The sequence below is a fragment of the Archocentrus centrarchus genome, chromosome 13, assembly GCF_007364275.1.
Source record: "Archocentrus centrarchus isolate MPI-CPG fArcCen1 chromosome 13, fArcCen1, whole genome shotgun sequence".
NCBI lineage: Eukaryota > Metazoa > Chordata > Actinopteri > Cichliformes > Cichlidae > Archocentrus > Archocentrus centrarchus.
In genome coordinates, this window is record NC_044358.1 from 27,251,603 (window position 1) to 27,269,016 (window position 17,414).

A 17,414-nucleotide genomic window follows, 5' to 3' on the forward strand; every position below is an offset into this window, starting at 1 on the left:
CCTTGAAGAAACTAAAACTGACTCACCCTTAACATTTACACGAAGTGTGCCACTGGTTTCCATACCCTCAATCTCCGGAACAGTCACGACACACATATACATCCCAGCCATATCAAATGTAGCATTCTTTATGACCAAAATGTTGTTCTTTGACACCACCTCTTCATTCTAGATACAGGTCGAAAAAAAAACAGCTAATTTGACTCAGCACATTTATATAAACATCTAAATACTGTATGAAATAGAGGTTAGCACTCTGGCAGCTTTTAAAAGATCAGACTAAACAACCAAACTGCTGCTACTGCTCTACCACAATGCTGCTCATGCTAAGCCTCCTGTATACATTCACTGTTGCCAACTCCTCAGCAATGAAAGTAGCTATATAACAGTTATCACCTAATTTAGATAACATTTACATAGTGGTCATTTGCATGTAGTTGTAATCAAGGCTGTCATAGAACTACAAATGAACCTTATGAAATAACTTCATGATTTTAATGCTTTGCCTAGACCCACATTAAATAAATCAATTTTGTCTTGTATTGATGTTAGAATATCAAATTCAACAAAAACACTGTAATGTGGGGTACAATTGTTAGCTCTACATTAAACCCTCCTCCTTTATCCGGGCCACTGTTGCCAACTTTTGTGTAAGAAAACTCGCTGTCGGCTGTCTCAGAAGTCACTAATAGCCGAAGCAAGGTCCGGGTGTGGTCGGGTCCCCCTCAGTATCGAAGCGAGGTCCGGGAGGTTGAGGCTTGATGTTAAAGCGAGGTCTGGGCGATGCCAAAGCATACAAAGGGCCGCAATATGAAGGCTGTATGTATACAAAACACGGCAACAGTAGAGGATTTCAGGTTTCCAGCCTATCTCCAAAACTCTCTAAAAGATGTCAACGGAGAAATTTGCTAAATTTGTCACTAGTTGCTTTTTGGAAAAAAGTCGCCAGGGGGGTCTGAAAAGTTGTTAAATCTATTAACAAAGTCTTTAAGTTGGCAACACTGAAGATTTTGATGTTACTTGTTACTGTTAGGCTAGTGGTGCTCTAAATATGTATGTCCTTAACCTTAACCCAGGTTGTGGCTGTCTGAAGAGAAGACAGGGCATTGCAGCTAGCCTTCAGCTCTTCTCCTTCCATCACAACAGTGCTGTCTTTAGGTGTTATAACAGCTGGATCAAGGTCTGTACACACAGACAGAAACAAGGTATACGAGTCAAACAGGGCGCCTACTGGTAAAATATATTTGATGTCATGGTCACAAAATAAAAATCCTTACAATTAACGAACACGTTAGTACTCCCTGAGATCTCCTTAAAGTTATATATGTCTTCAAAGATGCATTCATAAACTCCACTGTCTGAACGTGTCACATTACTCCGCTTCATTATGGTGTTCTCGATGGGGACATCCTGCAAAAATCAAGAGTAATCTTAAGGTCTTATAACTACTCCAAAAACTGGAAACCACAAAGAACTCTCAGAACAGCTACTAACTGGCTCTGTAGTGCTTTGGTCAGAACATAACAAAGTACACTTAAACCTCTGTCCACGAGAGTAATGACTGTAAAAGTGCTGAATTTCTTACGTCACTGTGCTTAATTGTGATGACTGAGGATGGATAGTTCCCATTGTCTTCGCAGCGAAGCTCGAGTGTGTCCCCTTCCTTGATTTTGCCCTTTGGTGACTCAACCCAAATATCTACTGCAGTTGGAAGATCTAAAACACAGAGAGAAGAATCCAAGGTCAGACCACAAACCTGAATGATCCTTAAAAATAAGAAATTCCAAGGCCGCAGCAGAGTTGTTTTCATTTTTGCTGCTTATTCTAAATAGTTAGTGAGTGACTTGTGAGGCCAGCCCCTAATAGTTATTATTTCCCACAAGAGATGAAAAAGAAATATGTTGTTTTAAAAAGCTTTTTTTTTTTTTCTATAACGCTGACGCTACTAGTGCCTTTCTTTGGGGTGACACCAATTTTCTTTCCACCAACAAAACTGAGTGGCTGAGTTTTTTTTTTCTTTAAGTGGCAGATATGGGTATCAGTGGGCACCCCAGTGAGCCATCAATGAGACCATTTCAAAATCAAACCAGGTCCAGTAAGGAACTTTTTCTAGAACAACTTCCCATCCAACACCAATTTGGGATGAACTGCAACATTGAATGCAAGCCAGTCTCGTTTCAACTTGTAAAACTCACAGTATACAGTGATGTTAATATGGGGGCTCTCGGTCATCCTGGTTGCTCCAGGAACAAAGTAGACGACTTCACAGTAGAACTTAGCATCTTTGTCCTCCTTCTTTACTATCATTTTGAGCTCACTCTTGACTGAGAAGAGACCACTCGATTCACTAGTGACAGTGGTCAACATGTCCAACTCTGAAAGACATGAAAATATTGCAAATGTACAAGACACGGAAAGGATAGACACAAAGTAAAGTGGCAAAGACATTGCAGTTTTAAATGTTAATCTGCCTCACGTCCTGGAGCGTTGCGAAGTGGCGTAGTGTTTCTGTACCAAGTGATATTCGGCCTGGGGTATCCATTTTTGACCTCACAAGATCCAATCTGATGGGAGGAGAGGAGGACAGGAAATTCAAAAAATAATAATAGAGTCATTTCTTTATTTTAATTTTCACGTTTGTGATCGGCAAAACCTTTTCACCTTAGATGGATTCTCTTCATTGTCTGAGATCCCTGTTGGCACACCGTCGATGGAAGGAAGGTCTGGTGGTACTGCACAAGACATAAGTTATAAGAACTAAGACACAATCTTTGCACTTTTTTTCTCTGCACAGTACATACAAATACTTGGAGTCGATTCAAGGTGTTGAATTTGTAGTAGCACTAAGGATGAAAATATGGAGATTTTTTTTCAGGATTTGTGAGGACGCTCACGACTCCCTTAATAAAAATGACCCTTTCAGTGTGAGAGAGCTAATGGCACCAGATTTAGAAAAAAAACAAAAAACAAAACAATAAAAGATTTCTGTCTGTGTTTTACCAAACACTTTCAGCTTGGTGCGTCCCTCCCCAGTCCCATCTGTGAGAGTTCTGATGACACAGATAAATTCCACCTCGTCCTTCACTCCCACTTTTCTGATAATCAGCACCGCAGTGGTCCCGTTGACATTCAAGCTGATCCTGTCTTTGAACGGTGTGCTTGTTTCCGCAGCCTCTTGCATCGGTTCCTTGTTGTAGATTCTCTGTTTCTCACCAGAACGTGACACCTGAAAGGTCAGAGTTCACAGAATCAAACATCTTGTGCATAGAAACATGGCACTGGTCTGTGTAGGTTTCGTGCACATCAGGCTTGACCAAACTCACATAGAACCACTGAATGGTCGTGCCACCAGGGCCCTCATCGGTTGTAAACATGCAGGTGATCTGAGCCGTTTCTCCAGCGAACAGCTCCACTTTGTCCTCCATGTTCACCTCCACAGTGGACCACACTGAAGGACAAAATAAGATATTTTACCCACCAACATATTAAAAATGAGATGGACATAATAAGAAAAATTTGTTTCCAAACTGCTCAACTTGGACTATCCCTTTGATATACTCATTTATAATCTTGTCCATCCTGCTCATTCCAATGAAAATCTTAGCCATCTTTTTGCTACTGACACCAACTTCAAACCACACATCATAGCTTCCCTTTCACTCTTGCTGTTATCCTTATGTCACAAATGACCCCTGACATTCGTCTGCACCAACTCCACCCTGCCTGAACTCTGTACGTTGCTTTGGATGGTTGACCTCAGGTATTTAAAACTCCTCCAACTTCATGACCACTGTCCTCATGCATGTCCTGCCCCACCCTCACATAATTCTCTGCCACTCCTGACTTTCTCATGCAGAACCATAGTTCTTCTCTTGGCACCCTGTCATATACTGTCTCTCGGTGGCTCATCAGCTTTATCCCTCTGTAGATCTGTACATCACCATTGTTCTTAAAAATCAATACCAATACACTTCCTCTCACTGTTTACTACCGTATATTAAACAATCTGGTTAGCATCTTTATACATCCACAGGTATGCCATCAGGACCAACCACCTTTTCACTCTTCATCCTCTTCATAGCTGGCCCCAGGCCCTCCTTAGTAAACCTCTGTATTTCCTAATTCACTACTTTCCTCCACCTATCTCCATCTGTCCTCCTCTCTCATTTCCTTCATTGATTAACTTCTCAAAGTACTCCTTCCACCTTCTCAACACACTCATCACATGTCCATCTCTATCCTTCATCACTCCTCCTGCACATCCTTTCCAGCTCGATCTCTCTGTCTAGCCAATTGATACAAGACCTTTTCTCCTTTCTTAGTGTCCAACCTCCCTATAAACCTTTTTCCTTTGCCACCTCTCTATTGCTGGACAAGTACTGTACTCCAGTACTCCAGTCTACTTTCTCCATCCCCCTAACTATTCCTCGCTTTCTTTGCTAACCCTTTCCTTTGAATACTTTCCTGTACTTCTTCATTCCACCACCAAGTCTCTTTTTTCCTTTCCAGAGAATACACCAGATACTTTCTTGGCAGTTTCTCACACTACCTCAGCTGTAATGCGTATTGGAGACACGGTTTCTAAATTACCTCAGACTTTTCTTTCTGTGTCTGATTTTCTTGCATCCATACCGAAACATCTGAAATAAGGCAATAACTGCCTTATACTAACATGACCGATCAAAACTTATGCTAGTAATGCTCAGTTAACTGAACCTGAAATGGACAAGCTGGAGATACGACAGAAACTAGGACCTGTGTGCTGAAGAAACAGCTCTCCTACATCTGGAAAACCAAAACAGGCATGGAAGCAAAAAATAAATACATAAATAACAGGGAAGAAAGCTGTGGTGTGTCAAAGGGAAGAGAGAGATGCTATGACAGGAATGAGAAGCCCACCCATGTCCACATTAATGTGCTGCATTCCAACATGTCACCCTCTCACAGGAAGAAAGGCCCAATTTACAGGCAACATAGTAGCCCCACTGTTCCTTCATGATCTGCCTCTGCGGAGCGGGTGGATTTCCCCCTTCCAGGATCTCCTGATGTGACACATCCTCTAAATCTAAAGGAGGGATCCCCAATTACACTTTACACCCTAGTCTCTCAGTAGATGTTTGACATGCCAATGAGCAATATAGCCTGGGGGTGATGAGGCTGCCAGGTTTGATTTCATCTTTGCTGACCGTCTGCTAATAGTGTCTGAGCTTTCATGAGAAAGAAATGATGGTGGGAAACATCTGAGTTTACGTAAACTGAAGCTTAAGAGACTGTAAATATGCTTCATAGGTATCCTGCAATAAGCTTTTTCATATTGGTTTTAACTTCAAGAACCAATGCCAATTTTTAACCTGATTTATTGTCAGTACATTTTTTTTAAAGGATTTAAAGAATGTGAATTAAGAATAATAATGTGTACTATATATAACAGTTTAATTAATCATTTTATAGCTTGGGAACTTGCGAGAAAAAAATTACACCACGTCAGGGCCCTGTACTATGAATCAAGTCCAGCATACCCAGAATATCTTAATAAATTAATGTTTACATTCTTGCAGCAGCAGCCTCTGTGGGCTTTTACAGTCTGAGAGCAAGTAAAAAATAAAAATAAAGAAAGGGGGGGGGGGGGGGGGGGGGGGGGGGGGGGGGGGGGGTAGCTATACAGTTGTTTCTAAGAATCTATATTTATTACTGATCCTCATCAGGGAAAGACTTCAGATGTTCACTTTACTCTCTGCGCAGCAGCATCTGAGGGATCTTGCAGGATTGGTGATGCAATTTTCTGGAGAACTGACTGTTCAGTAGGCGGCGATTTCATACGTGTTGTTCTCTATTCTCAAAAATAACCTGCTCCAGAGTCGGTTTGTTCTGCAGCATAAGTTAACATGTCAATGTAACCTGGTTAAAATGAACCAGTTTGAGCTTTGTAATAGTAAAAACACAGGGTCAACCTTGAAGTTACCTGGATAAGCCCACATCCTGCTTCTTAGTACATGCCTCAGATGGACTTATCTTTGTTCCGTAACTGTAACATGGACATAGTTCAGCTGTCATCACATAGAACAGGCTGCGCTTCGGTCACAATCACAGGTGTCACATGGCTTTCTACTGTTTCTCCCATTTATAAATAAAGCATGGAGCTTTATGGTATTGTTATTTAATGTTAGCTTGCTTAACTGATACCTCTACTCACCATATGATCATATTTATAATCATTATTAATTCTTATTTGTCAAGGATTTGTCTTTTATAGTCAGATCTTTCATCCCAGCTCATATAAACTTGAATCACTGACTGGTGAAGTTATTGATTTTATTAACAGTTGAGAAAGAACTCACATTTCCTTTCAGCTGGCTTTGCTTCAGCTTGCCAACACTACTAAAATGTATGTGTAACGTGATCAGGAGAAGATGATGTTTTATTGCATTTTATGATTTTTCTTCATCAAAACATTTCGTTTTTTACAGTAAAATATTGGTGGATACTTAATCTGCCCTCAGTGTATAATAACAGATCTCTCGCTGGGGTATTCTTAAGCAACTGGAGCTACTACTGCAATAGATACACCCAGCATGCATGTGGAGAGCAGCACTGCTGAAGAAAAACTTTGTAAAGCAGCTAATTCCTTTCAAAACAACAAAAGCCAAGCATATTTTTGAAAGGTTAGCTTACATTTACTTCATTTTTGGGTTGGTTTTTTTTTTGTTTTTAGGAGGGGATTGTTAAAAACCTTGACAGAATCAGGACATTATCCAGCATCCAACATCAAAAGACACTTTATCCAGGAAAAAGTGTCAGACGTGTGGTCTGGCAGTTAAAGTGAATTATCACAACACCAGGACTATCCACTGACAAGCCCATTACTCAGACACATCCCTGCTCCACTCCTAGGTGTTTCATCTCATCATCATTTCATGGGTAAAACACGTTTACAGTAATGACTGCCCATGAGCTAAACCTCTAACTACTGCAGCAACAACAAACATGCCTCCCCCCTTCTCTTCCTCACCTCCGTCCTCTTACACTCTGCCCACCCTTTTTCTCTCCCTCTGCTGTGTGTTACTGTTCACTAATGGAGCTGGACAGATGCTTTCCTGTTAAAGAAATCCAATTAGTTTCGCCAACATAGACATTTCCTGGCCATTAGCGATGGAAGGACAACGCTGACTCACTCGCAGCACCCAATCTCCAACCTGAGGACTCACCTACAGTAAAAACTGGGATTCAGATTCTGCTGTGCAGTTCAGACTTTATGTTTTGCAAACTCTTTCCCCATCATGTCTGATAGCTGGAATGCGTTTGCTCATGGGAATCTCCATCAAATCTCATTAGTAACGTGACCAGTTTTCATCTCCACAGTGCATCCATCAGAGAAGCTGCCCGCAAGGCATCATATCGATGTTCTCCTAATGTTGAGAGAGCAGATATCAGAGTCCATGTGCAGCGGATATCAGTCTTAAATACTTGTGACAGAGAAAAAGCTGGACCTCTCCAGAGCTCCACAATATTCTTTCCACTGAAGAGTGTCGAGACAGTGATGTCACATGCTGACTCTGGTATTGTTAAATACAAAATGTGAACTATTGGCTGCTTACTTGTGCATTTCTTTATCAATCTTTTATTTATTTATTTTAAATAAATCTTGACATTGGAAAAGGTCAGAAATGTCATCTGAGTTGTTTCATTCAAGTATCCAGTCAGTTTGCCATCATACACTGGGACCATAGTGGGACCATCAGTAAGTTTGTAGACATGCTCAACACAGCTTACTGAGGTTAAAAATGAGCATCGGAGTGGGGATGAAAGATAATTTAATATGGCATGGTTGTTGGTGCCAGACATGCTGGTCTGAGTATTTGGGATTTTCCCGCACAACTATCTGTAATGTTCACAGAGAATGGTCTGAAAAAGAGAAAACATCCAGTGAGCAGCAGAGTGAAAATGCTTTGTTGATGTTGGAGGTCAGAGGAGAATGGATAGACTGCTTCAAGGAAACAGTAACTCGAATAACCACTTGTTATAACCAAGGCATCCAGAAGAGCATCTCTGAACTCACAACACGTTCAACCTCGAAGCAGATGGGCTCCAGCAGCAGTACACCGGGTGCCACTCCTGTCAGCTAAGAGCAGGAAACTGACCTCACCAAAACTGGACAACAGAAAATCGGAAAAACGGTGCCTGATCTAATAAGTCTTGATTTCTGCTGTGACATAAGAGCACATATCCATCCTGATGGTGGTGTAATGGTGTTTTCTTGGCAAACTTTGGGCCCCTGAGTACCAAATGAGTATAATTTAAAAGCCATGTTGGGTGTTACTGGGGTCTCTGCATCCACGCGTCTGTGGCTTTTTCTCTTTTCTCAACAATCTTCTATCTCATCTACTTCAAAGTCATCATGTATAATAATGGGGGATCGAAGCAGTTTCAAGTTTAAAGTTATTTGTGAAGTCACTGAACTGGAGGAATCCAAAAAGCAGACCACTGCTCACCCAGATAATTTCACAGGATCACAATCATAGCTTAAAAAAGAAAAAACACTGCTGACTGACATCTACTGTACCTTTTCCAGTGCCAACATACAATGACTACACTAATTGTCACAGAAAATAAAAAAAATAAATAAATAAATAAATTTTATAGGAGTGACGAAAACCAGAGAAAGGACTTAACTTAAAAATAAATATTAAATTGAAGCTCAAAGCTTTTCCTTTGAGGAGGAAAACTCTTAACAGAGCACGACTGTTATGATCCAACAGCCTAACAAAACACAGATCTATCAAACACGATTTGCTTTGATTTGTGAAGCTAACCAACTCTGGGTCTCACACACACATATGAACATGACAGCTCAATAAGTGTGTCAGCACTGATAATCAAGCCTCAAAGAGCTCTCATCTCTCTCCAGCTCTTATGAAGACACTCCAGTCGAAGCTGCAGGTGATTCCCTCAACAGAGATAAATTGGCTTTGGTTCAGCTGCAAAACACAGTTCATCCCAAATGAGGGTGGATTGTATTCAACTACAAAATTAGGCACACTTAAAGATAAGAGGATCACAGGACAGAGGCAGACAGGATAAGATACAATACGCTCAAGAGGAAGTCATATCAAAGAGTCACAGAGGTCTTTGATTTCATTGTTAACAAAACAATCTGTTACTATCTGATAATAAAGCTTCCCACCAGGCTCAGAGTGTCTGTGGATGCTTAGCCACACCTACAAAATCTCTTTTCATTCATGCCTCTGACTAAGATAACAAGTGCAACCTTGGATAACCTTCTGTAAATACAGAAATCTATTAGCTCATAATTAGCAAGTAATGTGAAATCAGGATGCATTAATTTTACTACTGCAGGCCTCAATGTGACAGGTACAGAACACAGATGAAATGTGGCGTGTGGCTGTTCAAAGCCTGGAAACTGTTTTACGTTCGGCACCATGATGGATTCATTGACAGGCTGCCTTCAACCTGCACCCACCCCCCGTTTGCTCTGGCAACAAGCCCAGACCACAGATGGTCATCAGTGAAGGAGGGAGGCGAGGACGTACACCTCCAGCACATTCACTGGCATTCAAGTTAGATAACTGTCCTGTGCGCTTTTTAAAATGGTGGTTTAGATGCAGAACATGGTCCCAGAATGGCTTGAAACATCCATTGTTCTCTCATTTTTCCATCCAAGAAGACACTGGGCATACTAACTGTAGACAAAAAAATGGTCTTAAAAAAAAAAGAAAAAAAAAAAAAAAAGAAACAATCTGCTGTTGAGTCGAAGAAAAGCAACAACTGAAAGTAAAGCAAAAGTCTGTATTATATCTTTTTGATTTGTTTCAGGGAAATTTCAGCTTACACTGTACAGGGAGCAGCAAGGTAACCCTGTCTCCTAGAAATTCTTCTTGTTTGTCTTCCAGTTACATTTTGACAGGAAACAAAGTGCAGGACTGTGATACCAAAAAAAATAAACACCCTGGACACCCCACTCTCACCCCACCCCGTGTGAATAGGTTTAGCCAACATAATCTGTCAGGCTTGCCTTCCTTAACTTTGTTATTGGTGCCTAAGCAAATGTTGTAGGGAAAATAAAATATTTTGTCAATGATTATTTTTCTGGTGTGTTCATTTTCAGAATCTTGCAACTTGGCAGATTCATTTATTACTGACATTTCCTCAATGTGTTCATAAAAAGCGTGCTTTGCGCTGTTTTAAATATGAGTGAAAGCAAATTTCAGGTCAATCGAGCCGCTAGCTGTCAAAATATCCTAAATATGTATGGGCAGTCTGACGTCAAGTCTGCTCCGACAAGGGGCTAAAGGCACTTTCTCAGATTTGACAGAAAGAAAAAAATCTGATCAAAGCAGCAGCGACTGAGGAGACGATCGCTCAGGCAGATGGAAAACAGACACCGAAAACCAGACATCTTTTAAGCTGTCTGTCTGGAAACTGTAAAATGTGAAGTCACTAAACTGCATTTAACTACTAACTTGAACTTGAGCCTCAGCTCACGAACGTAACACATCACTACATGGCCTGCAAGCGTCTGAGGACAACTAGCACATGACACACTTCCTTCTCTGTTACGTCTCATTCACTGCTCTCCAAACACTTAATTTGGTGAATCAGCAGCAGGCAGCAGGCGGACGCAGTCCTGAATTCATTTATCTAAAAGAGAGAAAGCGCAGTTTTGTTTGCATTACAGTGTCCTTGTATAATCAGCTTCCTCTGTCACAAGGTTACATTTTAAGGTGCTGTATTAATATTTACATAGCAAGGATTCCCCTGTTTGGGCTCCAATTCATGTTTATGCCCAAAAGATGAGTCTGAGACTCCACTGGATTAAAACATGAAAAGGATGACTATCAAATGTTATACTCCAGAAAAGAAGTAACATCAAGGCAGCAGAGCTTAACTCACTATACTGAGGGTTGGTCATGAACCTATTTTTAATTGCAATAATCTATGAGCGATCCTGTCTGGTGACAGCATTGCTGAGAGATATAAAGGCAGCATAAACAGACAGCACATGGGGAGCATACAGTAATTATCTTAAAAATAACAAGGACCACATTAAATTTATTTATAATTAATATGCTAAATTTACCGTCTTGGACTCTATAATGAACAACAGAATGCTTGCCTCCATGTATGTGACTTGGAACCAAATAATTTCCCCTATGCACACTGGTAAAACGAGTCAACAGCTCGGTGACATGTTTCCAGCCCTGTCACATCTAAGAATAACAATGGCTTATCAAGCTTGTTTGCTTATATGATACAGCAGAATTATGGTGCACTGACCTGACTGGCACCAGAAATAGCATATGAGAGTGAGAGGGAGCATGGGAAGAACAGTGCCTTAGTCTGGCTGTACAGACTGAGTGAATAGACTAAAGATGAGAAAACAGATACAGAGGAGGGAAGACAAGGAAAAGAATTCAATTCACTTCAATTCAATTTTATTTATATAAGCACCAAATCACAACAAACAATCACCTTAAGGTGCTTTATATTGTAAGGTAAAGACCATACAGTAATTACAGAGAAAATGACCAAAACAATCCCCTAAGGGAAGAAACCTCCAGTAGAACCAGGCTCAGGGAGGGACAGCCATCTGCGGGGAGGAAACAGGACAAAAGACAAGCTGTGGAGCCAGCTTGAGAAGAGAGCCAGAGATTAATAATAACCAATGATTAAATACAGAGTGGTATATAAACAGAGTGAAAAGAGGTGAGTGAAAAAGAAATACTATTGCAGCATACGTAATTAAGGGAGGGTTCAGGGTCACCTGAAATGCAAGAAAGCAATCCTACATATTTGGTTAATTGAAGAACATATGCTGGGTATAATCTGCATAACAGTGAAAATCTATGCAATGCTTTCTAATAATACTGCCTAGGGGAAGCATGTATAGTGTAAATAGAATTTGGTCCCAGCACAGAACCCTGTGGAACTCCATAATTAACCTTAGTTTGTGAGGAAGACTCCCCATTTACATCAACAAATTGGAGCCTATTAGATAGATATGGTTCAAACCACTGCAGAACAGTACCTTTAACATCTATGGCATGCTCTAATCTATGTAATAAAATATTGTGGTCAACAGTACTGAATGCTGCACTGAGGTCTAGCAGTACAAACACGGAGATGAGTCCACTGTCAGAGGTCATAAGAAGATCACTTGTAACCTTCACTAATGCTGTTTCTGTAATGTGATGAATTCTGAATCCTGACTGAAATTCTTCATGTAAACCGTTCCTCTGCAGATGATCAGTCAGCTGTTTTACAACTACTCTTTCAAGAATCTTTGAGAGAAAAAAAGAGACGGGGAGTGGAGAGAAATCGAGGTGCTGTGGCCTCTGACATTTATCATACACTAATCCCCTCAGTGGCACACTTACTGTATCTCACAGACAGAAAAAAATGTAATCAGGCAGAAGATAAAAAAAGCTACAGAGCAGAGAGAGGTTGTAAGTGCCGAAACTTTCTCAACTTTCCCCTTTCATTTGCTCCTGACAAGCTGCAGGACGTGAAGTTATTTCCCAGTTGGATCATGAAATGACTTTAAAGCCACATTAAAACCACTCAGCAGCCAGACATTTGTAATAACAGCTATTTAAAGAAGCTGCATTATCACTGAGAGGCAGTTATGGCTTTGCAAATGTTGGAACTGTTGTCTTTTTAAATTTTTCATCAGCCTACTTAATGGTTTTACCTTCCAAACAAGCTGTCGTCCCTTCATGTTTCTATCAGCCTTTTAATCATTAATCAAAAGTGAGCAGCTAAGCTGACAGATTTTACAGTCCTTAAGATTTTTATCTCAGTATGAAATGACAAAGAATAATTATGTACACATCTAAAGATATTAAAAAAAAAAGCATCAGACCATACTGTACATTAAGTTCACTTAGTAAACATTATGTCAGCATAAATCTATAGACTCTTTGCGTATTTAAGGACATATTAAGCTCTCAATATGAATTATAAAACACATTTACTGGTAAAATAGACTGTTCAGAGTGAATTTCTTTAATGATGAAAAATCATTGTTGTTGAAGGAATAACTCAAATGTTGGGGAAGCGGATCATAATTGGTTTCCTACTTTTTTCATTAATGTGGACCTCAGTCTTCACTGCATGAAGAGATTTTAGAAATATACTTTATTCTGACTGAGAAATACCAACTCCCCACAAGGTTCAGATTTTTTTAAATCTTTGTATACTTAATTATATCCATCAACAACACGAGGTTAGTCACTAATATGTTGTTTGCTTTGAAAAAGTCCTGCTCTTAAGTTTAACGTCCACACTGAAGTTTTAATTGGCCTGAGAGTGATTCTTTTCTGAAGTCTTCAAATGCTTGGTGCAAATGGGTAGCGATAATAAAAAACTAGAGAGGCCAAGAATGGCCACTGATTATCTGAGAGGGTCTTTTTATTGAATAAAAGAAGAAAACAAGCATTACAACACGTTAAAAAGTCGACTTTGTGGTTGAGCAGGCAACCACATGCCGCACGGTCAAATGTAGCAGCCAGGGTTTGATTCCAACCCGAGGCCTTTGCCTGTGTGTCTTCCCCGCTCTCTTTCTCCTTTCTTTTCTGTCTGCTCTCTTTACTAAAAACCATCAAATAAAGGCAAGAAAAGCCCCCAAAATATAATTTAGAAAACATGATGGCTACAATCAACACAGTAAATGCTCGACATGGAAAAAGGGTCATTACTTAACAAGCGGATACTGTTGCCCCGGACCCAGATAAGTGGCAGAGGATGGATGGATTAAACTGATTGAATTAATCAAAAGTAGATGCTTTGGTTATATTGCTACCAGGGTTATAATAGTTTTGGATTTTACATTATAGTTTAGTTTTAGTTAGTTTTTACTTTTTTTTCTCTAATTCAGTTAGTTTTAATTAGTTTTCAGAGTGGTTTTGCTCGTTTTATTAGTTTTTATTTTTGGTTTTATGCTTAGTTTTAGTTAGTTTCAGTATTAGTTTTAGTATTTTCATACTTAATCAGGTACGCTTTAAAGATACCCTTTAAAGAAATAAATTCAGCAACCAACTGTTCACAGACAGCAGAACTACATGCTAAATGTGTGTAATATTAAGGACACACATGAACATCAACAGGGAGACACTGATAACAATATGAACTCCAAAACTCGATAAATTCTACAATAAACTCCCAATAAAGTTCAGCCTCAGTGCAGCAGATTAACAACAGCTACATGTGGTGTTTGACAAAAACAAACTCCTTGAAGGAGTCAAAGCTCAAATCCAGCTGCATCCTGATGTTCTCTTCTCCTGATGCTGCTTCTGTTTTGGAGCTAGCTTGGTTAGATGCTCACTGATTAGACTTGCAGGGTCTTTGCGGCCTATGTAGCCTACGGAAGTGTCCGACCTCATGTCCGCATTTATGCATGTATAGCTGGATTGCGTGTGTTAATTACCTTGTGGTTGTGTGCTGGGGGTTTTTTTTGGTCCTCGCTCTTTGTGCTCAGTTTTTAGGGTGCAAACATATTTGTCCCTGTTTTTTCACTTTCTTCATTCCTTCACGTCCATTCCCATAGTTTCAGCAGCTCCCTCCAGGAATTTGCTGACATTTGTGAGTCCTTATATTGATGCTTTGATTATTAGTCCTGATTGTTATTATCTGACTGATAAAGTAGCCGGAAACGCACAAGGACTAAACACAACGTTGTGGGCTGCGTTGACCCGACGAGTAGTCACGTTTCTCTGGAGGTGCAGGCCGGGTTGCCTTGTAGGATGAGAGCGGTTTCCGTAGCTGCCTTGTGTGCGCTTCTCAGGTCTACTTTGATGTTGGTGTTTTTTTTCCTAAGTGTTCCGTACATCATCCACAACATCATCCACAACAAGACACTCGCTGCTATCTGTGCTATCATAGTAAAAAAAAAAAAAAAAAAAAAACACCACATGGGACTCTGAGGAGCAGCGCGGTGGGCGCACGCACGCACATGCGCACCCATTTGCCCGACGGCGTTCCGAGCTTAAACTCGGAGAGAGAAAAAAATGATTTCATATCAATCCACAAGACTTTTGAAAAAATAATATCTATAATTTCAGTTAGTTTTAGTTAGTTTTGTAAACTCACAATTCAGTTTTAGTTAGTTGTCGTTTCTTCCTTTTAATTTTAGTTTTTATTTATTTCAGTTAACGACAATGTTTTTTCAATTTCAGTTTTCGTTATTTCGTTCGTTTTCGTTAACTATAATAACCCTGATTGCTACTAATAAAAAAAAGTATTCTGTTTGAGTTAACATGAACTTGTACCTTTGTCTAAGGTCAAGGAGGCAACAAAATCATTTCTCTGACTGTGCCTTTAATTGAAATGGCAGATATCCCCAAAATAGCTCCTGTAAAGCCCCCAATTAGTTATGCATACCATTCCCTTCCTCTCCATCTCTCTCATTCCCTCTGCATATACAGCCTGCTCTAAGCTACACAATTAAACAAGTCTCACATGCGACTGGAGATTAGCGTACACCTGCTCATGTCACAGGCCTCGCAGGTGAATTACTGTAGTGAAGCTATTAAATATCTTCTTATCCTGTTAGAAAGAGCTTTAGAAAAACTGTTGCTATTCATTATCTCCTTTTAGTCTTGAAGTGCAAACACAACAAGGAGCCCATTAGTGACCAACTTCAAACCAGCACAATTTAATTTCAAGCATATATAATGTTAAAAATACAGTATTTATGGGTAGTCTATTTTTTAAATTAAAGGCTTCTTTAAAGACTAATAATAGGGCGCTGCAAACAGGAATGCACCCATATTTACTCTTGATATCTAAATAAACAAATCTCATCGCCTTTTATTTTCACTCCAGGAACAGTGAGAATCTTGTATTAGAGGGATGAACAGATGCAGCCAGGCTGTTGTCTCCCTCCACACATCCACTGCAGCCCCCACTGAGTTTGTTTTGACGTCTCTCGGTTAAATGGTGCAAAAGAATGTACCACAGACAGTAAAGTCCTTGTCACATGTTCATCAGTCAGCCCTGTGATGCACCGAGAGGCATTTTAATGCACACATCACGCAGGACCCAGAATGAAAAAGATTCACTGGCTCATGAATCTCCCCCACACACATACAGCTCCAGGCACAGCAGACTCATTTCTCCATAAACTCAACATACAGCATGAGTTTATTATATATCCACTCAAATAAAAGAAAGATTGACTTTTCTCCAGCAGAGATTAATAAATATACATGCCGTGCCGCCATTAGGTTTTGTTACGCCGTTTCACATATCCAGCAAACAATTGTGTATGCTGCATTTGTGCAGACAATCTACGATTTTGTTTTTCAGTATCCACAGTTCATTTTGCTGCTCGTAAGGGATCTTTCCATTAAATCCATCAATACCAGTAGCCTCTTTGACCTGAGTGATTGTTCTAGTTTGCCTTCATGAATATGCATGCCCTGTACCCTGTTTGCTTGCATTAGCTGTTACAAGTTAGTGAGGTTTAATCTAATTAATGAGCACTCCCATCCAGAGGAGACGCCGATGCAACCTTTGAGCAGGAGGATGGCTCTATTGCTGCCATGCTGGCTGCACACAGCATGCTCTCCTGAACCTGTGAGTACCAGCCAACAGCAGCAAACACAAACAGCATCTAAAACTTGGATTGTGAATTTATCAAGATAGAGCACAAATCAGTGAACCAGATGCAACTCATCAGTATCAAACTAAGCACACATTTCAGATTGTTAGCGCTGAAGAGCGAGTTAATCATGCTACATGAACACACTCTGAAGGTTACTTGCTAGATTTGAAGAAAAATGGCTGAAAGATTTATTTGCACAGTTGTAAACAAGAATATTTTCTCTTTTCTCTGAAAAATATCTAGGAAGATAGCAGCTTGCAAGAGTCAGAAGAAGATGAGCACGAATCCAATTTCTTCTGTTTTGTTGACTTGAGAATATCCATGTTGTGTGAAAGGTTTTGGTGTAATGACAATGACAGAATTGTTTCATATGCCGCCTTTGTTTCGAGAACTTGGAAAAGACATCTGGGCATTTCGTTTTATGTGTGACATAATGTTCAAATTAATCAAAGTCAATCATTAACCGATGAGCTGACCCAACTGATGGCAAGTTAATTGCTACTATTTGGTACTGATATCAGCTATTTAACAAAATGCTAAGCACTGATCCAATTTTTAGGGCACCATGAGTGATTCTGACCAATAGTAACATTATGCAGGAACATTTTTTGAATACACGGAGGTCTCCTTGTAAAAGAGGTCTGCGTGTACAAGCAATACAATACAAGTGCAATAAACATCTAGTCCAGGTCTGAGCAGTTAATTTTTCCAAGGGGCCACATGAGACTGGGACTGTTGTGGAGGGCTGCACCAATGAGCTGAACTTAATTCTGCTCAGTATTAATTTCATCTCTAT

The 17,414-nt window shown here is 40.0% G+C and overlaps 1 protein-coding gene across 1 annotated transcript in view; it reads right to left on the bottom strand.

Moving 5' to 3' along the window:
- Window positions 1–17,414, bottom strand: part of mcamb (melanoma cell adhesion molecule b) — a 52,305-nt gene that overhangs the window by 15,039 nt on the left and 19,852 nt on the right. The window contains exons 2-10 of the mRNA XM_030743695.1: window positions 3,324–3,448; window positions 3,001–3,226; window positions 2,662–2,732; window positions 2,477–2,564; window positions 2,196–2,375; window positions 1,586–1,716; window positions 1,278–1,410; window positions 1,067–1,182; window positions 27–168 (exon numbers count right to left, since the gene is read on the bottom strand). Coding sequence (XP_030599555.1) covers window positions 27–168; window positions 1,067–1,182; window positions 1,278–1,410; window positions 1,586–1,716; window positions 2,196–2,375; window positions 2,477–2,564; window positions 2,662–2,732; window positions 3,001–3,226; window positions 3,324–3,448 — 1,212 coding nt within the window. The remainder of the gene's footprint in view (window positions 1–26; window positions 169–1,066; window positions 1,183–1,277; window positions 1,411–1,585; window positions 1,717–2,195; window positions 2,376–2,476; window positions 2,565–2,661; window positions 2,733–3,000; window positions 3,227–3,323; window positions 3,449–17,414) is intronic.